Genomic DNA, 21,780 nt, shown 5'->3' with positions numbered 1-21,780 from the left:
TTGCAAAATTAGGCGTTCCCAGGATGGGTTTCTCTGGGCATCAGGCTCTCTGGACTCACCTCTCACCTCTGCCAGCTGGAATTTTCCAAGATCAGGTGCTGCCAGGACCTGGTTCTCCTGGGATTAGGTGATCCTGGGACCAGGTGATCCCAGAATTAGGTGCTCCCAGCAGAAGCTTTTCCTGGGATCAGGCTCTCCTGGATCAGGCTTTCCCAGCTCCTCTCTCTTCCCTCCCCAGGATGGAATTTTCCTCTGGTCACGTCACCAGGGGAGAGGGAGCAAAGTCCAGGACTCGGGAAGGAGCCCCGGAGGGTTCTGGGGACAAGGGGCAGGGTTAGGACTGTGTCCCTGGTCTGTGGGAAGAGTGGTGACCCCATATGACCTCCCTCTCCCAGTGTCCCCAAAACCCATTCCCTGTGTGGCCCCCACCCATTCCCAGGGTCCCCAAACTTATTCCCACTGTCCCCCCTGCCCCCAGTGTACCCCCCACCTGTCCCTAGTGTCCCCCCACCAGTGTTTGACGTCCCCGTTGTCCCATGTCCCCATACCCATTCCCTGTTCCCTTCATTTCCAGCGTACCCCCAATCCCAGTGCCCCATTTCCAGTATCCCCCTCAATTCCCAGACACCACGGGGAGGGCCAGTACCGGCCCCGGGGAGCGGGGCGGGGGGCAATAAAGGGGGCAGAGGAAAGGGGCGGACCAGCCCCCAAAAAGAGTCACGGGGGAGACCCCACATGAAGGGAGAAGGAGCTCAAAGCGGGGTTGTAGTAGGGGGTCCCCAAGGGTGTGTGGCGAGTGGGGGCAGCGGGGCGGGGCGCCGGCGGAGGATTGGCGGGTGGGACGTGTCGGTCCCGCGACCGGGGGGGTTGGGGGTGGGGTCGGGACGTAGTGGGTCCCGCTCGCGGTGAGTCAGGGGGATCGATGGGGGGTGCGTCCCTCCCCGGGTGGGTCCCTCTGCTGGGGAGGGTCGGGGGCTCTCGGAGGGGGTCCAGGCCGCGCCGTTGCCATGGCAACCCCTGCACTATGGCGGCGTAGCGCTCGCCGTCACGTCGCCGCTTTGCGCATGCGCACTATAGCCTGCACTTCCGCCCGGCGCTCGGCGGCCCCGGAAGCGGCGGCGGGGGCGGGGGTTTCCGGTTCCGGGTGGCGGTGGCGGGGGGGCGGCGGGGCCGGGCTCGGGCGGTCGGAGCGCGGAGGGGCCGCGGCAGGTACGGATCGGCCCCCCCGTGACACCTCCCGCGAGACTCTCCGGCGCCCTCAGGGCCGCCCGGACCCTATGCGGCACCGGGGGGCCGTTCCCACGGGGGATGGGGGGAGGGGAACGGGCTAGGGGTGGGAGGGGGGATGGGGAGGGATTGGGGGAAGGTCTCTAACGAGAGAGGCGGCCCCGATCTCCGGTGCGGCCCCTCCCGGCGTGACCCTTCCCAGGCTTTTCCCCGGTTGTGACCCCTCCCCGGGACACCGCCGCTGGGACCCCCCCGGTATCTCCGCCCTGCTGTCCCTGGGGTCCCCCCGGTGTGTCCCACCCCCTCTGTGCCATCCCCCTCCCCTCTCACCCCCGGGTGTGACCCCCCCCTCCGAGACTTGGTGATCCCCCCCACCCTGTGTCACCCCCCGAGCACTCCAAGCCCTGTAGGTTACCGACACCCTCGGGATCCCCCAGAACCGTCCCCACGCCCACCTCCCGCTCCCCAGAGTCACCCACCCCTGGAACCCCCATTTTCCCCCTTCCCCTGGAACACCCCTCTATTTCAGGAATGTCCCCCCCCCAGTGCCATCCTGTCCTGGGACACCCCCCCACATTACTCCCACCCTGAGGTCCTTTTCAGGCCCCTCTCTGCCCCCCTCTGGGGCCCCCTCTGACGCCGTCCGGGTCCCCCTCTGCCCCCCCCCGACCCCCCCTCTGTCCCTCCCCCTCTGACCACCCCCCTGCCCCCCCCGACCCCCCTCTGACCCTTTTCCCGCTGTTCCCCCAGGCGGATCCCCCTGGATTCAGCTCCGTCCCCGCAGATCCACCACCCGCCCAGCTCGGGGGGTCCCGGCTTTGGGGGGGAGCCCGGCCCTGTCTCCCCCCCCTTCCTGCCCCAGTGGCCCCCTCGGGAGGAGGAAGAGGAGGAGGAGGAGGAGGAGGAGGAGGAGGAGGAGGAGGAGGAGAAGGAATGGCGGCGCCGTGGCGGGTACTGGAGCCCGCCCAAAAATCCATAAAAATTTACTGATCCCACCTTTTCTTACCCCAAACGAGCTTTACCTGGGCGAGAAGTAAGGCCAAAGGCTCCCACAGCATGGCTCAGGTAATGAGCCCCCACCCCCTGCATCCTGACACCCCCAGACACAGGAATCTGGGGGAACAACGGCCCCAAAAAATGGGAAAAGGGAAAGAAGAGGGGAGAGAGGTGGAGCTTCCCTCCCCCTGCTCCAGGGTGGGGGGTGCCTCCCCATCCCCCCATCCTGCTCCAGGGGATATCACAGGATTATCCCTGTTTCCTCAAGATTATGCTGATTTTCCCCAGAAATACCCTGAATTTTTCCCTTAGCCCTGAGGGCCTGTGAGGCCTCAAAAAAAGAGATTCAAGCTGCCCCTCCACATGTGGACTCATCCCAAACTTCCACAGTATTATCCCAAATTTTTCCCCTGATTATCCCAGTTTTCCCCAGGATTTCCCAAATTTCCTCAGTAGCCTTTAGGCAGGTTGGTCATTCAGTAGATGGTTTGGGGCTGTCTTTGCCTCCCCCCACCTTCCCCTCCCCACTTTAGGGGTTTTTCCAGAGTTATTCCTGAATTCTCCCTGTTTCTGCTGGAATTGTCCCAGTTTTCCCTGGGATAATCCAAATTTTTCCCAGGATTATATTGAAATTTCCTGTTATCCATTAGATCATCTCTTGGCTGGAAGAAGTTTTTCCAACCCCAAACACACCCTGGGGTCTTCCCAGAGTTACCCCAGGATTATCCCAGTTTTCCCTGGTATTCTCTCAAAATTTCCTCACATTTATCCTGAATTTTCCTTGTGATTATCCCAGTTTTCATCAGGATTTTCCAAATTTCCCCAGTAGCCTTTAGGTCCTGTCAGGCCTCAAATTTGGGGTTCAGTTCCCCCAAACCGTCCTTCTTTGGGGCTCCTAACATAATTATTGAGGAATTACCCCAGATTTTCCCCATAATTCCCCATTTTTTTCCTGGGTTTATCGCCTAATTTCCCATTAACCCTTAGGTCCCAACAGGCCTCAAAAAGGGGGCTTCATCCTCCTCCATTCCCAGTTTTGGGGCCTTCCTAATTTGCCATGGGATTATCCCACTTTTCCACAGGATTATCCCAAAGTTGCTGCATAATTCCCTTGAATTTTCCCATTTGACCTTAAATCCTCATTGGGCTGAAAGAAGAGGGTTCAACACTCTCTGTTCCATTTCGGGGTCTTCCCAGAACTATTGTGGGACCATCCCAAATTTCCCCTGACATCATCCCCAAAGTTTCCCCAGATTATCCCAGATTTTCTTCATGATTATCCCAAAGTTTCCCAAGGATTATCCCAAACTTCCCTTGAGATCATTCCAGAGTTTCCCCAGATTATCCCAAAGATCCCATCAGGGCCCAGAAGTAGGGGGCTGCTGCCCCCCACCCTCCCCCCCCCACCTCCAGGGTGCCCCCCAGTGTTCCCAGGCTGGGGGCTGATCCTGGGGGTCCCTCCCTGTTCCAGGCGAGTCTCCTGGCCTGCGAGGGGCTCTCGGGCGTCTGCCTCGTCCCCACCGTCGCCAGCAAGAAGATGATGCCCAAATCCGGCGGGAAACAGGATGGGAACCGGGAACGGGGCTCCAGCCCCGACCTCCTGGTACGGAGTGGGATGCCCTGGCTGGGATCTGGCACCTTCCATGGGGGATCCCACCTTTGAATGGGGGATTTTGCCCATAATTTGGGGGTTTATGCCATCAGTTTGGCTTTTCCTACCTTTAATTTGGGGGTTTCTTGCTTTAATTTGGAGTTTTCCACCTTTAATTTGGGTAGTTTCACACTTAATCTGGGGGTTTCCACTTGAAACTTGCTTTTTCTATGTTTAGTTTCTTTTTTTCCAGCTTTTTTGGTGGGGTTTCCAACTAATTATTTTCCTGCTTTAATTTGGGCTATTCTGCCCCAAATTTGGCATTTTCCACCTTTAATTTGTCTCTTCCTCCCTGAATTTGAATTTTTTCTCCTCAAATTTGAGGTTTTTTCCATTTAGTCATCTGTTGTATTGCAGTCATCCTTTTCTATATTTTATTTGACCTTTTCATCTTCTAATTTGGCTTTCTCTTGCCTTTTTTTGGCTTTTTCCTCCTTTACTTTTCCTGCTTTAGTTTCATTTTCCAACTTCTCATTTGACCTTTTTCTGCTTTAATTGAGTTTTTCGTCCTTTCATTTCCCATTTCTGGCCCTTACTTGATTTTCCTTCCTCCCTTCACTCGTCCTTTGCTTTCTTTTATTGGACTTTTCCTCCTTCATTTGGATTTTTCCTCTTTTATTTATTCTTTTCCTGTCTCGGATTTTCTGTTCTAATTCCATTGTTTCCCCTTCAATTCCATTATCCCCCAACCTCCCCATTCCCTGCTCATCCTGAACCCACTCTCCCTAATATCCTGCCCCGATTTACCCTCTCTAATCCCCCCCCCCCACCACAATTCCTGCTTGCCCAATCTCCCCTTCCCAATCTCTCCTCCCCAATTCCTGTCCCCTTCCCAATTCCTGGTCCCTCCATCTCCCTTTCCCAAATGCCCCCTGATTCCTTCCCCCTTCCCAAACCCCCCAATCCCCCCATCCCAATTCTTGCCCCCCAATCACCCCTTCCCGAACCTCTCCCTGCCAATTCCTGCTCCCACAATCCCCTCTTCCCAATCCCCCCTCCCCAATTCCTGTCCTGTTCCCAACCCCTCCCAATTTCTGCCCCCCAAACCCCCCTTTCCAACCCCCACCCCATTTCCTGCCCCCCCAGTCCCTCCGCCAGGACCCCGACAAGCCCCGTGCCCGCAAGGACGAGGATGCTCCTGAGGCCTCCAACCCCAAGAAATCCATGAAAAAGGCAGGTCCCCTCCCCCAGCGGGGGGTCCCCCCTCGATTTTGGGGTCTGGGGGGGGTCGGGGGCCATCTCGGGGGCCGCTGACACCCCCTCGCCCCCCCCGGCAGCGCCGCAAGCGGGTTCCCGGCGCCGAGGGACCCCCGAGCTCCTCCCGCCGAGGATCCCAGGTTTGCCGCCGCGCCACACGAGGAGGAGGAGGAGGAAGACAATCTCCCAAACTCCGGCAGGCGCAGGACGGCCGGGGGGGGGGATTTGGGGGGGGCTGCTGGGGGTCCCCCCGGCTCTGAACCCCCAAATCCCCCCATTTCAGATGGTGGTGATTGAGCAAAACGGCTCCTTCCAGCTCAAGAACTTCATCTGTGACCACTGTTTTGGCGCCTTCCGGAGCAGCTACCACCTCAAACGGCACATCCTCATCCACACTGGTAATGAACCCTCGCTAATGAGCAGCCCCCCACCCCCTCCCTCCACCGCTAATGAACCCTCGTTAATGAGCAGCCTCCTCGCCCCCTCCCTCACTAATTCCCGGCCGGAATTCCAGGGGAGAAGCCGTTCGAGTGCGACATGTGCGACATGCGCTTCATCCAGAAGTACCACCTGGAGCGGCACAAGCGCGTGCACAGCGGGGAGAAGCCCTACCAGTGCGAGCGCTGCATGCAGGTATTCCCGGAGAATTCCCGTGGGAATGGGCGGGGCCCCCCGGCATCCCCAGCGCCACCGCCAGACCTGACCTCGCCTTGTCCCCGCAGAGCTTCTCCCGCACCGACCGGCTGCTCAGACACAAGCGCATGTGCCAAGGCTGCCAGACCAAGACCCCGCCCGACTCCCAGCTCCTGCTGTGAAAATCTGGGAATACCGGGAAGTTCAGGGGGTGCGGGAGGGGGGTGTTTCTTCCTGCACGCCCCCACATCACCATGCTCTGCCTCACCTGGATTTCTCACCCCTCTAAGGATGGGGAAGAACACGAGTGCTGCCAGCATGAAAAAACTCGGATCGTTCCTGCCCTCCAGCCTAAAAACTTGGATTATGATCCCAAAATTCCTCCTGGAATCTTCAAGTGGCCCCCGCCATCGTTATACCCCTGAATCCACCCCGCCCCCTCTTATGAAAGACTGGGAACCCCCAAACTGCCTGAAATCCCGGTGGATCCGGGATACCTGTGCACAGGTAGGAGGGTCCCGCTGGGAACAGCGGCATCAATCCCTCTCTTCTTTGGGAAAAGGAGGAAAACTGAAGATGTTGGGGGAGGCCTCAGCTTGCAGAGGGGTGCCCCCCCCTTTTTTTTTTTTTTTTGGAAAATAGGAAAAAAGGCATTTGGGGGCCCCCCCTTGAGCGGCGCATCCTGTGGGACACTCAGCAGCACTTCCCATTTCCTCTGGAACTCCTTCAGATTTTGGGGGCTTCCCCTACTTCTGCATAGTTTTGGGGTGCTGCCTATGTCCCCCCATGCTGGGAGGTCTGTGCTCTAGGTGGGGACAAGGAAGGGGGGGCAAGGGGACCCCAGTTTCCAGGAAAACCCTGTTCCAAGGGCAAGGAAAAGCCCCAGATCAGGGGCGAGGTGAGGGGGCAGGAGCAGCCCCCAAAGGCCGTACGGTGGGTGCCTGCCTGCTCTTCCCCCCATTTTGGGGGGGGGTGATCCCTATCCCCCCATCACAGACTGCTCCAAGGGGCAAGAGAGATGAGTTTGTGCCCTCCCCCCCCCCCCATTTTTGTGCTCTGAACCCCCTTTCTGGGCCTGCAGGAGTTTTGGGAGGAACCCAGATTTTGGGGACCTCTCCCAATGACACTTCAAGAAGGACTTTGGCTCTGCTGAGCCCATTCCCCCAAATTTGTGGGGTCCAGGGGGGCAGTTGGGGGGCTCTGGCAGGGGTTGGGGTACTGGGCGAGGTTGGGGGATTCTTGTGGGGGAAGGTGGGGGGAGGGGGGAAACTCCATGGCCCCCCACCTGTGAGGGCTCCCAGCCCCCTCACCCCCCCGGCTTCATTTTTGGGGTGTTTTGTTGGGATTTAGGGTTTAATACAGTTATTTTGCTATGGGGGGGAGGAAATGGGGTGCAGCCCTGGGGGGGTGGGGGGGGTGGGGTCACTTTTAAACTGTAGATTTTTCTAAGGGTCCCCAAATTTTGTGTCCCCCCCCTTTCCACTGTGTCCCTCCAGTGTCCCCCTCCACTGTGTGTCCTCCCTCCTCCTTTAGGGTTTATTTAAATAAAAATGTGGGTTTTTGCTTTTTTTAACCCCAAATTTAAGTCCTTTGGGGGACTGAGGGTGGACCCCAGAACCCACTCATGCCAAACGTAGTCAGGGGAGGTTACATTAAATTTTAAACCGGGGAGGGGCACAGAGGTGTCCCTTCTTTATAGCTAGGGGGGTCCCCGGGTGACCCCCTTATTCTAGGGGATCCCCCCAATTGGGGAGGGGTCCCTAGGTAGCCCCTTTGTCCCTGGAGGACTCTCTAAGTCAGAGGGGACCCCAGGTGCCCCGCCCCATACCCCAGGGGTGCCCCCTCACCTCAGCGGGGGTCCCAAGGTTCCCCTCTTCCCCCAAGTCCCCTTTGCAGCCCCCCTCCCAAATTCATGACCCCCCGCAAAGTTTCCATAACTTTATTTTGCAAAAATAGAAAAGTCCCGTGTCCCCCCCCAGCGCGGGAGGGGGCGGGTGGGCTGTAAACATGGCAGGGGGGCCCCCAAAAAGGGGGAAGTTAGCAGGGTGCAGCAGCAGGGGGGGGAGGGCCTGTTCTGAGGGGGGCCCGATGTAAACGCAGAGGAATAAATAGGGGTGAAAGTGCAGCCCCCGGGGGGGGGGTACCCCTCTGTGTAGTGTAACAGGCTCCCCCTGAGGGCTCTGCACCCCCAAATTTGGGGGAACAGTTGTAGGGGGGGGCCAGTAAGGCCAGACCCTACAATCCAGCCAGGCTGGGGGTAACAGAGATTTGGGAGGGTAGTTGGGTCTGGGGGGACCCCCAGAATTTTGGGGTCACCCTATGGCTTGAGCCCACCCCGAAATGGGGGGGGTTGTGGGGGTCACCTTGTGTCCCCCATCTTTGGTCTCTGTAGTGTTTGGGGGGGCACCGGGGGAGGGCAATTTTAGGGTTTCCCTCCTCACCCCAACAGCATCAAAAAGCAAAACCGACAAGCAGCCCCCCCCGCCCAATATAAACGGTACCCCCCCCCCCCCCCCCTCCGATTTGGGGCGGGGGGTAGGATGTCCTGAGGGAGAATGGGGGTGTTGTTCCCCTCCCCCAAATCCACCCTGTGTCCAATAAATAAACCGTGGGGGGGCACCATGGGAGTGTCAGGCATTAATTTGGTGGGGAGGGGCTGGGGCCCCCAACTCCCCCCCCTCACAGCCCCCCAGTACAAGGGGGGTGGCAGCAGGGTCTGAGGGGGCTTTGGCGTGAAGCTGAGGTTTGGGGGGTGCCCCCAGACTCCCCCAGCTTAAGGCAATAGCTTTGCTCTGTCAGTCTCGGCCCCTTCCCCAAATTTGGGGGGGGGCACTTTGGGGAGCTCCCCCTCCCCAGAGCAAGAGGGAGAAGGAAGGCAGCTTCCCTGGAAGGCAGCTCTGAATGTCCTACCCCACTGGGGACGGGTTTTGGAGATCACCCCCATCTGGGGGGGGGGCTATGGGGATGGGGGGTGGCCAGGGGGACTGTCCTGGGCAGCAGGAGGGTCTGGGGGTGGGGGGGGGGCATCCCCCCCCACTTCGGTGAAGATTTCGGGGTTCTCCAGCATTTCCCGGATCAGGGGGGGCATCGGCCCCGGGATCTCCGTGCGCAGGGTGATGGCTCGTTCCGCCCCTGGGGGAGCCAAAATGTCAACACCCCTGAAGGCCATGGGCCCCTCCTGAGAGATTGAATCCCCTTCAAAAAAATGAGCTTCAACAACCTCTCAAATTTCAACCCCCCCCCCAAACCCTGAACCCCCAAAACCTTGGACCCCTCCAAGACCTTGAAGACCTCCAAAATAAACTTCAACCACTGCAAAGCCTTGACAAGCCCCACAAGAGATTGAATCCCCCTCTGAGGCTTTGAATCCCACCCAAAAATGAACTTCAGTGCCCTCCCAAATTTCAACAATCCCCAACTTCTAAAACCCCGCAAAAGCTTCAACGCCTTCAAAACCTTGAACCTCCCCAGATACCCTGAAAACCCCAAAATGAGCTTCAAGCCCCTCTCAAAACCTTGAAACAACCCCCCAGGACCTTCAGCTCTGCTTCCCTGAGACCTTCAAATTCTGTGGTGCCAGAGGCAGGTTTGGGGGTGTCCTGATGGGTTTTGGGGTCCTGGAGGGGTCCTGGGAAGGTTTGGGAGTTGCCCCCTTTGGTGGTGACTTTGAACAGCGTTAAGGAAGATCACTGTGGCTAGGGGGTTTTGGGGGGGTCCCAAGGGGGTGTGGGGGGTTCTGGGGTCCTGGCAGGGTTGCTGCACTTTGGGGGGCCCAGGGGATCTGGGGGTTGCTCACCCTTGGTGCTGATGCCACGCAGGTCAGTGATTTTGAGCAGCATCCGGGGGAAACGCTGTGGCTGCCACGGGCGCCGGCGCCGGGCGTAGACCCGGAGAGCCTCGAGCAGCGGCTCCTGCAGCCGCTCCACGCGCCGGGGCTGCTCCAGCTCCATCCGGTCTGGGGAGAGAGAGACACCACCGGCATAGATATTGTCCCCGTTTCCTGTGTCCCCATGTCCCCACGTGCCTGTCTTCTGTCCTAGAGATCCCCATGTCCCCCCAGTATGCCCTCATGTCCCCACCTCCGCAGTTTAGCAGCCACAACTCAGTCCCATGTCCCCATGTACCCCCACCCGCTGTAGCCCTGATACGCCCCCACAATGTCTGCCAAAACCTCACCCCACAGATAAGGCAGGTGGCACTGAGCAGCCTAGGCTCAGTCCCCTGTCCCCGCCATGTCCTCACAATGTCCCCCATGTCCCCACCCCCACAGATGAGGCAGATGGCACTGAGCAGCCCAGTCTCGGTGTCATCGAGCTGCAGTGGCAGCAGCTGCCCCGCGAAGGCGAACACGAGGTCGGTGAGGGGCCCGAACCCCGCGTTGTGCATCTGGGTCCGAGTCAGCGTCAGCCCGTCTGAGAATGTCATCGTGTCGTGCTCCGGCGTGTAGCGGGTACAGATCCGCAGCATCTGCAGGACAGGGACCCCAAAATCACTAAGGGGCACCAGAACACATCCAGGGACACCAAAAATCCTTCCAGGCTCACCAAAATCACCCAAGGGCAATAGAATCCACACAGGGACGCCAAAAATCCAAAGAAGGGCCTGAAAATATCTCCAGGGACACCAAAAATTCACCCAGGGTCAGCCCATCCCATCACTGCGTCCTGCTCTGGAATGAAGCAGGTGCAGATCCACAGCATCTGCAGGGCAGGGACCCCAAAATCCACCCAGGATGTGCCCATCCTGGAGCAGTCGTGTCCTGTTCTGGCTTTGCCACAGGACAGACACAGCACCGGGGTGGGGTGGGGGGGTCAGGGTCAGGGACACCTCAAAATAACCCAAGGTCACAAAAAACACCTAAGGGACTCCAAAGTTTCTCACCAAGGGATCCTCAAACCCACCCAGGCCCTCCCAGGAGACCTCCTAGCCCCTCTCCAGAACATCTGTCTGTGAGGTGGCGAGGTCAGGACCATCATGGGCCATCCCAAGCCCCTTCAAGGAGCCCCTAACCCCCCTGAGGCGTCCCCCCAAGCCTCACCAGGATGTCAAGGCAGGCAGCCTTGAGCAGAGTGATCTGGTCAGCCATGCTGAGCCCCGTGAAGCCCGGGAGCCTCTTGGCAAACTCCACAATCTTGATGATGCACTTGGTGGCCAATTCGCTGAACTTGTCCCACAGCCCCAGGTCCAGCTGCACCCGGTGGTCAGCACTCGAGTTCTGGGGGCATGGGGGGGGCCACAGCTGTTAGGGGATTGTTCAGGAGCCCCTGGAACCCCCTGGAACCTCTGGGACCCCAACTGCAGCACCCTGTACTTGTCCCACAGCCCCAGGTCCAGCTGCACCCAGTGGTGAGCACTTAGGTTTTGGGGGATGGGCTCAGTTATGGGGGTTCAGGGTGGATTGGGACCCCCTGTGACCCCAACCCCCAGCCCCAGGTCCAGCTGCACCATGTGGTCAGTGCTCAATTTATGAGGGACACAGGCTCAATTATGGGGGTTCGGGACCTGCTGGGACCCCCTGGAAGCTGCTGGCACTCAGCGATCCCCAGCCCATGAACCCAACCCCAGCCCCCAGGTCCAGCTGCCGTCCCTTACTCAGCAGTTGAGTTTTCAGGGGTCAGGGCATGCAGAGACCACACTCTGAGCTTCAGCGTTAGGGTCCTTCCCATAAGTAACCCCCCAAACACCACCCACAACCCCCAGTGCTCAGTCCCAGAGGCCCCCTCCCCCGAACTTGTCCCTTGCCCCCCCCAGTGCTCAGCACTTATGCTTTGGAGGGGTCAGGAGGGAACAGGGACCCAATTGTAGGTGTGAGGACTGGGGTTGGGGTCACCCCCAAAGGGACCCCCAAAATCCCCTGGGGACAGAAAGCTGCTGCCCCACTCCCCCTGAACATGTCCCCAGCCTCAGCTACCCCCAGTGCTCATGTTTGGGAGGATCAGAAGGGAGCAGCAACCCTGCCCCAGATCCAAGGGCTGGGGGAGGGTTGGGGTCCCCCCTTGGTCCCCTCAGACCCCCAGCCCTGCTCACCGTGGTGTACTTGCCCAGCTGGCCCAGGGAGGGGAAGGTCTCCTGGTGGGCTCTGCTCACCCTCCGCACCAGCTCGGCCAGCTCGGGGCTCAGCTCATCCCCCCCCAAATCCTCCTTCACCTCCTTCTTCCTCTTGTTCCGGTCGTTCCGTACGGCTGGGGGGGGTGGGATTGAGGGTTGGGGGCATTGGCGTGCCCCCTCAGATCCCTCCCAGGTGAAGTTTCCTCCCCCCTCCCCCAAAAATCCCTCCATGGGACAGGAACATCCCCACCAAGAGCATCCCCAGGACCCTGGGACCCCTCAGCAAAGCTTTGGGGAGGGGGTCTCAATTTTAGGCAACTCCCCCGCAGGACCAAGGGGTGAAAGCCTCACACCCAGCAGGGGAAAGCCTCACACACACAGTCCTCTCCACAGCCCCAAATCCTCCCCAAACCCCTCCCAAGAACAGGAACATCCCCAGGCCCACCGGGACACCACCAGGGCCCCTCGGCGATGTTTGAGGGGGTCCCCAACTTCGGGGGACCCCGGCCCAGACCCCCTCGCACCTTCCTTGGACATTCCGACCTGGAAGCACTTCTGGAGGCGGCAGAACTGGCAGCGGTTGCGGGTGACCTTGTCGATCTGGCAGTTGCGTTCCCGGTGACACGTGTACACCATGTTCTTCTGGATGCTCCTCCGGAAAAACCCCTGCAGTGGGAAAACGGCGGGTCAGGGGGGTCAGGGCACCCCCAAACTGGGGACACCGCTATCACACCCCCAGGGATCCCAGTAAGGCTCCCCAGCGCTTGGGGTGGAGCTCCTTGGTGGCTTCCCAGTATCCCAGGGTGGGGCACAGGGCTTGGGGGGCTCCCATTCCCCAGGGGATGCCAATTGGCCTGGGAAGGGGTCCCCATCCCCCAGGCACGGTCCCACTCGCCCCACAGGGTCCGTGATGTCCCCAAGTGTCCCCATTACAGCTCCCCAGTGCTTGGGGGATTCCCCCACCCCCAAGGGGTCACCATACCCTGGGTGGATCCCCACTGCCTGCAGCAAGCCCCTCTTCCTGGGGCAGGTCCCCAGTGTCCCCAAGACCCCCCCTCCTCCAAGTGCTGGGTCCCCACTGCCCCCCGCTCTCATCACAGGGTCCCTACTGCCCCCCCTGCCAGGTTTCCACTGTCCCAGGGGGTCCCCCCTGCCCCAGGGAGGTTCCCAGTGCCCCCCCGCCCCAGGGTTTGCACTATCTCGGGGGTCCCCCTGCCTGGGGGGGTCCCGGTGCCCCCGGCTCCCTCGCACCTTGCAGCCCTCGCAGGAGCTCACTCCGTAGTGGTAGCCAGAGCTGCGGTCGCTGCACACGAAGCAAGGCTTGTGCACGCGGGGGGGGGGCGGTGGCGAGGGGGGGGCCGTGTCCCCCAAAACCCGCCCAGGGGAGGGCTCCAGGGCTGGGGGGGGAAAAGGTGGGGGGAGTTAAACAGACCCTCTCAATCCCTCTCACAACGGGGGGTAGGGGAACTGAAGCACAGGGGGCTTCAGTGTGATTTTGGGGGTCTCGCTGTCACCTCCACGACCCTAAAACCTGAGTTGCAAATCCCCGAAGTCGGGGCTGGGGGGCTGGAATCCGAGGCTTCCACCATGGGTGGAGGACGTATCAGCGTTCACCCTCTCCCTCTCGATCCCCAACACCTGGCGTGGGGACATACCCAGCTTCCCCAAACCCCAAAATCCGGGAGAAGGAGGTTCCCCAACCCCCTGAAATCCCCCCCGCGCAGTGCCGGGGGTGACACAGGGGGGGAGGGAGGAGGCCCCCGGCGCGCAGCCCGGGCGGCGATGGGGGAGGGGCGGCTGGTTTCAAATTTTTTTTTGGGTAGGTTTTGTGTGTTTTGCTAAAAAAAACCCAAAATTGCTGAAATTGAGGAAATTCCGGCCTCGAGCGGAGCGTTTGTAACCGCGGGGGAAAGAGGGAGCGAGGGGAACCCCGCCCAGCGCATGCCACAGGCACCCCAAAATAACCCGGGGTGGGGGGCGGAGGAGGACCCCACCCTAAAAACGGGGCCGAAAATGGGGACCACACTCCGCCCCCCGGCACGGGGACTCAACCGTGCGCACCCCAGGTTGGGGGAGGGCTGGCTGTGAGGCCCCCCCCCCATCAATACAAGGGATTCCCCGAGGAGGGTTGAGGCAGGGAGGGGGTTTCATGTGCGGGGGTGCACATTTGGGGGACCCCACTGTGCGTGTTTTCTCCTAAAGTTTGATTTTTGAAGGGGGAGGAACCCAAATTAAAGCATCCACCCCCCAAAAAACAGCACCCCAAAAACATCCGTGGGGACCACGACTCTGTGCGGCCCCCAATTTTTTGGGGTCTCCCTGCTCCAACGGGCGGTCTCCCTTCAGGCCGTAAAGTGGGGGAGGTGGGAGGAAGTTCCTCCGCCCAGAGTGGAATTTGGGGGGACCACGGGAGTTCCCCCCAAGACCCGGGAATTGACGCCCCTCCCGCCCTGATGAGAAGGGCCCCCTCGCCTCCGCCTCCGCGCCAAGTGGGGTTCGGGCGGGTTTGGGGCAGCCCCGCAGGGGTTAAAGTGCCACATTGGCAGCGCGGGGGGGACGCGGGGGGACGCGGGCGCGGCCACGACTGGAACCAGTTAGGCCGAGGAACTGGGAGGGGGGAGGACACAGGAGGGGGCAACGCACCACTGGCATAGGTGGAAGGGGGGAAATTAGGAGCGTTTTAGGGGATTCTCTCCCCTCCCACCCTGTTTGTGCCCAGATGTACATGGGAGGGCTCCTGTGGGACCCCCAGGACCGCCCTCGTGGGCCCCCCCAAAACCGGGTGCCTCTTTTTACCCTCACAAAGGGGTCTGCGACCTCCCTAAAAGAACAAGGTTCGGGGCCCCGAGCCCCTCCAAAGCAGGGTCCAGGGCCCCCGACCCCTCCAAAAGTGGTCCTGTGTGGTCCACGTCCCTGCGCCCTGCCACTACCGGGTCCCCATTTCTGCCCCCCAAAGGGCTCCGGGACACCGCGACCCCCCCAAAAAAACAGGCTCCAGGTCCCTCGGGCCCCCAAAGGGGCTCCCCCAGTGCGGTCCCCGTGTCCCTGTGTCCAACGCAAAACAGGCTCGGGACCCTTCCCCCCCAACCCCGGTTCCCTCCTGGGGAGAATTTGGGGATGTCCCCCCCCCTGCACACTCACCCCCCCCCCCCCGCGCACACGCCCCTCGGCCACCCCTCGCGTCATTCCCGCACACGCCCAGGCCGCTCCGGCACCCACGCGCGTCACCCCCGGGTCACCCTCACCCCCTCTCACGCGCGTTCACACCCTGGGACACGCTCGCACCCGAGCTCCCGGCACACCCACGCACCCACCCGCAAACACGGGGCCAACCCCACGCCCGCCCCGACCCGCCGGCTCCCGCACACGGGCACTCGCTGGCACACACGCTGGCACACTAGGGCTCACTCTCGGGACCCCTCCCCACGGCCCCGACCCCCCCGCGCTCCCCACACCCACTCGCAGCCGCGCCCCCGCCCCTCCCGCGTAGTCACCCCCGCGGGGGCACAGCCAGCGCACGCTTACGCTCATTTGCACACGCACTCGCACGTCCAGAGGGTCTCCCGGGCACCCCTCGCACCCACTTGCGACACGAACACCCCCCACGCACCCACCGCACCCCCGCACTCGCTCTCACACGCGTTTGCACGCTCAGTTCACACCTGGCCGCGCTTCTCCGCCCCCCCCTCACCCCCACCCCCACACCCACTCGCGAACCCTCCCAGCCCTCGGGCGCTCCCGATCTCCCTCACCACCCTCGCCCCCAGCCCCCCAGGTACCTCTGCGGGCGGGGCCCCCGCAGCCGGCGGGCACCGGGACCCTGCGCAGAGCGCAGCCCCCGCGGTTCGTCACGTCGTGCAGCCGCCGCGGCGCAGCCGCCGCCTCCACACAGCCGAACATGGCGACTCGGGCCCCCCCGGGCCCCTCGGGCCCGCCGCGATCGGTCGCGATCGGCCCGGTCCCGATCGGCCCCGAGCGGCCCCGGAGGGTGCGGCTGAGGGGGAGGGGCTTGGAGGCGGGGCCTGCTTGAGGGGCGGGGCTTGAACACGCCGGGGCTGGAATGCGAGCGGGGAATGGGGCGGGGCCAGAGCGGAGGGCGGGGCTTTGGTGAGAGGAGCTGAACGGCATGGGGAAGGGGCGGGGCCTGGAGGGCGGGGTCATTTGGAATGTGAGTGTATGTGGGCGGGGCCTAAATGGGCGGGGCTAAATTGGGAGCAGGGCCGGGGCTGACATGGAGGGGCTTGGAAGGGGCGGGGCCTTGGGTGGCCGGGCTGAGTAGGAATGGGGCGTGGCCTAGGGATGGGTGGGGCGAAGGCGGGCCCCGGGGTTGCAGGGGCGGGGCTGGACTTGAATGGGGCGCGGTCTGAGGGAGGGGCGGAACTTGTGGGGCGGGGCTGGATGGGGAATGGGCGGGGATTGGAGCAGAGGGCGTGGCCTGGGGCGCGGACACACGCCGTGTCGCCTACACACGTGTCACATATGTCACACGGTATCTGACGTGTTTGTCCCCTCCGTGTGTCCTCCTTCCCTGGGGGGCACCTAGGCCCCGCCCCCTGTCTTCTCCAACCCCTCCCACTCTTCCCAGTCCCCGTGTCACTCCCTCCCCAGTCCCTCCCAATTCCACCCCGTGCACTCCCAGTCCTCATGTCATCACACGTCTCCCCAGTCCTCCCAGTTCTTCCAGTCCTTTCCAGTTCCCGTGTCACTAACCCAGCCCTTCCCAGTCCCTCCCAGTCCCCTTGTCACTCCTCAATCCGTCCCAGTCCTACCAGTTCTCCCAGTCCCCTGCGCCATCTCCCCAGTCCTTCCCATCCCCTTGTCATTTCCCCCAGTGTGTCCACTGTGGATAGGTGTGTGTCAGCATGTCCAGGTGTGTGTGAGCATATCCAGGTGTGCACAGGTGTGTGTGAGTGTGTGCAGCTGTGTCTGGGTGCGCAAGGGCTGTGCCAGCACCGCCTGCCCGACTGCATTTCTGGGGCTCTGCAGGAGTAACACACGTGTACACAGGATCATTGCACGGCTCACGCACCTGCACACGGGATCATTGCATGTAACACACCTGCACATTGGATCACTGCACGTGTCACACACCTGCACATGGGATCACTGCACGTGTCACACACCTGCACACAGGATCGCTGCACAGGTCACACACCTGTATAGGGGATCATTGCACATGTCACACACCTGTTCATAGGATCACTGCACAGGTCACTGTGCATGTCACACACCTGCACATTGGATCACTGCACGTGTCACACAGCTGCACATGGGATCACTGCATGTGTCATACACCTGCACATGGGATCATTGCACGTGTCACACACCTGTTCATAGGATCACTGCACAGGTCACTGTGCATGTCACACACCTGCACATGGGTTGATCACATGTAAAGGCATGTCACAAACCTTTACACAGGATGGTCACGTATCACTGCACGTGTCACACACCTTTACATGGGATGGTCACATGTCACTGCATGTGTCACACACCTGTACATGGGATGGTCACATGTCACTGCACGTGTCACACACCTGTACACAGGACGGTCATGTGTCACTGCCTATGTCACACACCTGTACATGGGATGGTCACATGTTACTGCACATGTCACACACCTTTACCCAGTGTCTAGCAAGCACACACATGTCTGGGCACGGGGACATGTGTGCGGGGTGTGTCCCTGCATGTCACATGCACGCACACATGTGTCCCCATGCCTGGACGCGTGTGTAACCCCCCCACCCCCGCCTCTCTTCCATGCCGGGAAAGGGGAGGGGAGGGGAGGGGCTGGAGTGGGGGAGGGCAGGAATGGGCTCATGGAAAAAGTTTTGGGTGGAAATTCCTCTCCCTGCCCCTCCCCCACTGCAGCTAAATGGCCCCTTTGTACGGCCCCGGCCCCGCCCCCGCCACGCTGGGACCCCCCCCCCGTGTGTCTTGCCCAACCCCTGTGTCCCCCCGTTTGTCCCCCCATGTCTCCCCAAAGCCCCCATAATTCCCTGTGAGCCCAAATCATGTCCCCTGTGTCCCTCATGTCCCCAACCTGTGTCTCCCCAGTAGCATCCCCCTGTAATCCCTATGCCTTCCAAGTCACCATAAACCTGGGTCCACCCAATCATGTTGCCTCATGTCTTTCGTGTCCCCTATGACCTCCATAACCCCCTGTCCCCAATGTCCCACGTGTCTCCCCACAGCCCCCATGTCCCTTATGCTGCCCAGTGTCCCATAACCCCTTCCTCCCCCCAGTTGTGTCCCCTGTCCCCCACATGCCCTGTGGCCTACCATGTCTCCATAATCCCGTGTCCCCAACCGTGTTCCCTATGTCCCCTGTGTACCCCTACGTCTCCTGTGCACCCCTACGTTCCCTGTGTCCCCACAGCTGGGTTCCCCATGTCCTTGCACATCCCCATGTCCTCCATCTCCAGAGCATCCCCCGTGTCTCGTGTGTCCCTGTCATGTCCCTGTGTCCCCACATTGCCCCCAAACTCATGTTCCCCGCCCCCAGTTTCCTCCATGTCTCCCGTGTCCCCTGTGCCCACCCATGTCTGCTGTGTCCCCCCATGACCCCGGTGCCCTCCTGTGTACCCCGTGCCCTCCCCCCGTGTCCCCTGTGCTCTCCCGTACCCCTTGTGCCCACCCGTGTCCCCTGTGCCCTCCCATGTCTCCAGATCCCGTGTAGCCCCCACATTCCCCCTATGCCCAGCTCCTGCCCATGTCCCCGTGTCCCCGCCACCCCCCCATGTTCCCCGTGTCCTCCATCTCCAGAGCATCCCCCGTGTCTCGTGTGTCCCTGTCATGTCCCTGGGTCCCCACATTGCCCCCAAACTCATGTTCCCTGCCCCCAGTTTCCTCCATGTCTCCCGTGTCCCCTGTGCCCCCCCATGTCCCCGGTGTCCCCATGTCCCCTGTGCCCCCCTCCGTGTCCTCACGTCCCCGTGTCCCTCACCCACGGGTGCTGCCACGTGCCCCCCCCCGCTCCCCCGCTCAGCCGCTTTGACCGGCAAATCCCCGGGGGAGAAGGGGTGGGGGGGAAGGAGGGCCGTGGGTTGTAGAGGGGGGGCGGCTTGGCCATGGGGCTGGGCTGGCCGCGACCCCGGCCCCGCCGGCGCGTGGGAACTTCCCCGCGCTGTCACCCCCCCTGTCACCTCCCGCCCTGCTGCGCCCCCCCTTTCTGCTCCCCGCCCTGCCCCTTCTGCTCGGCACCCCCCTGCTGCCCCCAGTGCCACCCCCCGCTCTGCCCCCCGCCCTGCTGCGCCCCCCCCTGCTGCTCCCTGCCCTGTCACCCCTCCTGCCACCCCGCCTGGTGCTCCCCACCCCCCTGTCCCCAGTGTCACCCCCCACCCCAGTGCTTCCCCCAGTGCTACCCCCTGCCCTGCTGCCCCCAATGTCCCCCCCTGCCCTGCCACCTCCCTCCCTGCCCCCCCCAGTGCCACCCCCCTCCCTGCTGCCCCCAGTATCACCCCCCGCCCTGTCGCCCCCCCTGCTGCGCCGCCCCCGCCTGTCCCCAGTGCCACCCTCCGGCCTGTCCCCCCCTGTGTCACCCCCGATGCTGCCCCCCCCCGCGCCGCGCCCCCCCGCGGCCCCGCCTGAGCCTCAAGTGAGGGGGGCCCGGCCCCCCCCACGCCGCAGCACGGACCCCCGTAAGGGGCGGTGAGTGAGGGGCGGGCAGGGCAGCCCCTGGTACCGGGACACGGAGAGGGGGTACGGGGCGTACCGGGGGGGTCACTGGGGGGGTTTGCTCGGGGGTTTGCTCGAGGCTCTTCGCGCGAACTCTCTGAGGGCGGGGGTCCTCCCGCGGCGTGTCTGGGGGCGGCTCTTTGGGCCGGGGATGCCACAAACCCCCGCGGGGGGTACGATGGGGGGCACACGGGCGTCTCTGCAATCCCCCGTGCGCTGTCTGTGGGGTCCCTCGGGGGGTCCCCGCGGGTCTCTGGGGGTCTCTGTGGGCACCTGGGGGGTGTGGGGCGTGTGCCCTGTGTCACGTGAAACGGGCCAACATGGCGGCGCCCATGGGACCGGAAGCGGAAGTGGCTCGGCAGAGGCGCCGCGGGGCGGCTGCGACGCCGGCGGGGACCGGGGGTACGAGGGGGGCCCTGAGGAATCCGGGGATTACCGGAAGGGATGGAGGGGCTTCGGAAGATCTGAGAGGTCTGGGAGGTCTTACGGGGCAGCTCTAGGGTCGGGGGGGGTGGCCTATGGGAGTGGAGGGGGCGCTGTGTGGCGCTGTAGGGGGTATATGGGGGGGCTTAAGGAGGATTTGGGGTGCGAGGGTGCTGTGGGAGGGTGTGAGGGCTCTGTGAGGGTCTTATGGGGAGTCTGTAGAGGTCCTCTGTGGGGCCCGTGGAGGATCTGGAGCGTGAAGGGGGGTAGGGGCTTTGGGGGGTATGGAGGTCTGTGGGGGGTTGTGGGGAACTCTGTTGGGGGGTATGGGGGTCTGTGGGGGTTTGGGGTCTGTGGGGGTTCTGTGGGGCCTGGGGGGGGTCTGGGTGGGCCTGGGAGGGGTGGTGCAGCCTGTGGAGGAGCTGTGGGGGACTGTGTGACGTATTAGTGATGCTGGGGGTCCCTGTGGGGTGGGGGGTCCCTAGAGAACCCGTGGGCTGTCTGGGGAATTTGGGGCACCTGTGTGGTGCCTCTGGACTCTCCCAGTTCCTCCTAGAGCTGATCTCCCTTTTTCCATTCCCCAGGCCCTCCTGAGCCCCCTCCCCACCATGTTCCTGCTGCCATGCTGTGCCCTTGCCCTCCTCCTCCTCACCTGCCTGGCTCTGGAGCCGCCCCCGCGCCGCCCCCCGCCCTCCAACCCCGCGTTCCGCGGCTTCCAGCGGCGGTTCCTGCTGGGATACCTGCCGGCGCTGGCCGCCGACTGGCTGCAGGGCCCGCTGCTCTTCCAGCTGCTGCACAGCCGGGGCTTCCTGCGCAGCCAGATCGCCGCCCTCTACTCCTGCGGCTTCGCCTCCAATGTCGCCTTCGGCCTCGTCTCCAGGGTTATTGTGGATCGGCTAGGCCGGAAGAAGTCCTGCGTGCTGTCCTCAGGACTGTGCTCCGTGTCCTGCCTGCTGCAGCTCTCCCACGATTTCTTGGCCCTGGCAGTCGCCCGGGTCCTGGCGGGGCTCGGCACCTCCCTGCTCTTCTCCGCCTTCGAGTCCTGGTACCTCCACGAGCACCTGGAGCGCCACGACTTTCCTGCCGAGTGGATTCCTGACACCTTCTCCCGCGTGGCGCTCTGGAACAGCGGCCTGGCCGTGGCAGCGGGCCTACTGGCCTGGCTGCTGACCGAGGGGCTGCCGCTGGGCCCCGTGGCCCCGTTCCTGGTGGCCGTGCCCTTCCTGGCCCTCTCGGGGATCTTCGCTGGGAAAAACTGGGATGAGAACTATGGCAAGAGCCGGCCCTGCGGGAAGGCCTGCGGGGAAGGCCTTCGGGGCCTCATGTCCGAGCCCCGGGCGCTGCTCCTGGGGCTGGTCCAGGCCCTGGTGGAGAGCATCCTGCTCATCTTTGCCTTCCTTTGGACGCCTGTCCTGGAGCCGCACGGGATCCCGCTGGGACTCGCCTTCTCGGCGTTCACGGCCGCCAGCGCCGCGGGCTCGGCGCTCTTCCGGCGCGGCGCCACCGGGAGGCTCCGGCTGCAGCCGCTGCGGCTCCTGCCCGGCTCTGTGCTGCTGCTGGCCCTGGCCCTCGTGCTCCTGGCCCTGCCGCTGGACCCCCCCGGTGACTTCCTTGCCGTGCTGCTGCTGCAGCTCTCCTGCGGGATCTACTTCCCGGCCATGGCGTTCCTGCGGCGCCGGCTGGAGCGTGGGGGGGACGCGGCGGGCGGAGCGCGGTGGCTGCGGCTGCCCCTGGGCCTGGGGGTGGCGCTGGCGCTGCCGGCCCTGCCCGGGGACCCCGCGGGGACGCGCGGCGTGTTCGGGGCCGCGGCCCTGGCGGCGCTGGTGGCGCTGGGGGCAGCGGGGGCGGTCCTGGGGACTAGCCGTGGGGACGAGGGGCTGAGGGTGGGGGACGAAGGGCTGCTCGAGGGGGACACTGGGGAGTGA

General features: G+C 62.8%; 3 protein-coding genes across 11 annotated transcripts; 2 read left to right on the top strand and 1 right to left on the bottom strand.

The window, feature by feature from the left end:
* Positions 1–2,131: 2,131 nt before the first annotated feature.
* Positions 2,132–10,070, top strand: ZNF740 (zinc finger protein 740). Of its 5 annotated transcripts, none has more exons than XR_014616850.1 (8): positions 2,154–2,178; positions 3,695–3,826; positions 4,961–5,047; positions 5,152–5,211; positions 5,355–5,469; positions 5,586–5,704; positions 5,794–6,211; positions 9,975–10,070. XR_014616850.1 is itself a non-coding variant. In XM_084223700.1 (7 exons), exons 1-7 carry the CDS (start codon positions 2,284–2,286, stop codon positions 5,884–5,886), a joined length of 615 nt encoding a protein of 204 aa, XP_084079826.1. In that variant the 5' UTR covers positions 2,132–2,283; the 3' UTR covers positions 5,887–6,881. The 5 variants fall into 5 exon arrangements, 3 of the variants coding, with proteins under 3 accessions (XP_084079826.1, XP_084079825.1, XP_084079827.1); XR_014616851.1 differs by lacking the exon at positions 9,975–10,070 and adding an exon at positions 6,347–6,881; XM_084223700.1 differs by lacking the exon at positions 9,975–10,070 and having other exon boundaries at positions 2,132–2,292; positions 5,794–6,881.
* Positions 7,636–15,889, bottom strand: RARG (retinoic acid receptor gamma). 4 transcript variants are annotated; one of them, XM_084223695.1, is made up of 8 exons: positions 15,532–15,868; positions 13,004–13,149; positions 12,277–12,418; positions 11,732–11,886; positions 10,743–10,919; positions 9,967–10,171; positions 9,501–9,659; positions 7,636–8,836 (listed from the first exon to the last, which is right to left on the bottom strand). In XM_084223695.1, the coding sequence occupies exons 1-8, from the start codon at positions 15,650–15,652 to the stop codon at positions 8,661–8,663; spliced, it is 1,281 nt and encodes a 426-aa protein (XP_084079821.1). In that variant the 5' UTR covers positions 15,653–15,868; the 3' UTR covers positions 7,636–8,660. The 4 variants fall into 4 exon arrangements, with proteins under 4 accessions (XP_084079821.1, XP_084079822.1, XP_084079824.1 ...); XM_084223697.1 differs by having other exon boundaries at positions 8,697–8,836; positions 10,077–10,171; positions 15,532–15,889; XM_084223696.1 differs by lacking the exon at positions 13,004–13,149 and having other exon boundaries at positions 12,296–12,418; positions 15,532–15,889.
* A 3,906-nt stretch (positions 15,890–19,795) lies between these two features.
* MFSD5 (major facilitator superfamily domain containing 5) lies at positions 19,796–21,780 on the top strand (the record flags this gene model as incomplete). 2 transcript variants are annotated; one of them, XM_084223539.1, is made up of 2 exons in its annotated part: positions 19,796–19,834; positions 20,440–21,780. In XM_084223539.1, the coding sequence occupies exon 2, from the start codon at positions 20,464–20,466 to the stop codon at positions 21,778–21,780; it is 1,317 nt and encodes a 438-aa protein (XP_084079665.1). In that variant the 5' UTR covers positions 19,796–19,834; positions 20,440–20,463. The 2 variants fall into 2 exon arrangements, with proteins under 2 accessions (XP_084079665.1, XP_084079666.1); XM_084223540.1 differs by having other exon boundaries at positions 19,829–19,903.

The sequence above is a fragment of the Fringilla coelebs genome, assembly GCF_963513975.1.
Source record: "Fringilla coelebs genome assembly, chromosome: 30".
Classification (NCBI taxonomy): Eukaryota; Metazoa; Chordata; class Aves; order Passeriformes; family Fringillidae; genus Fringilla; species Fringilla coelebs.
This window is presented reverse-complemented; position numbering and strand designations above follow the sequence as displayed.

Excerpts from the sequence above, each read along its gene's own strand:
- ZNF740 (XM_084223699.1), top strand. Across the intron at positions 5,048-5,151 it reads CCAAGAAATCCATGAAAAAG|CGCCGCAAGCGGGTTCCCGG; the intron begins GCAGGTCCCCTC and ends CCCCCCCGGCAG. Across the intron at positions 5,705-5,793 it reads AGTGCGAGCGCTGCATGCAG|AGCTTCTCCCGCACCGACCG; the intron begins GTATTCCCGGAG and ends TTGTCCCCGCAG.
- RARG (XM_084223696.1), bottom strand. The coding sequence starts at position 15,880 with ATGCCGTTCAGCTCCTCTCACCAAAGCCCCGCCCTCCGCTCTGGCCCC. Across the intron at positions 10,172-10,742 it reads CTGCCTGCCTTGACATCCTG|ATGCTGCGGATCTGTACCCG; the intron begins GTGAGGCTTGGG and ends CCTGTCCTGCAG. Across the intron at positions 8,837-9,500 it reads GCGTGGCATCAGCACCAAGG|GGGCGGAACGAGCCATCACC; the intron begins GTGAGCAACCCC and ends TGGCTCCCCCAG.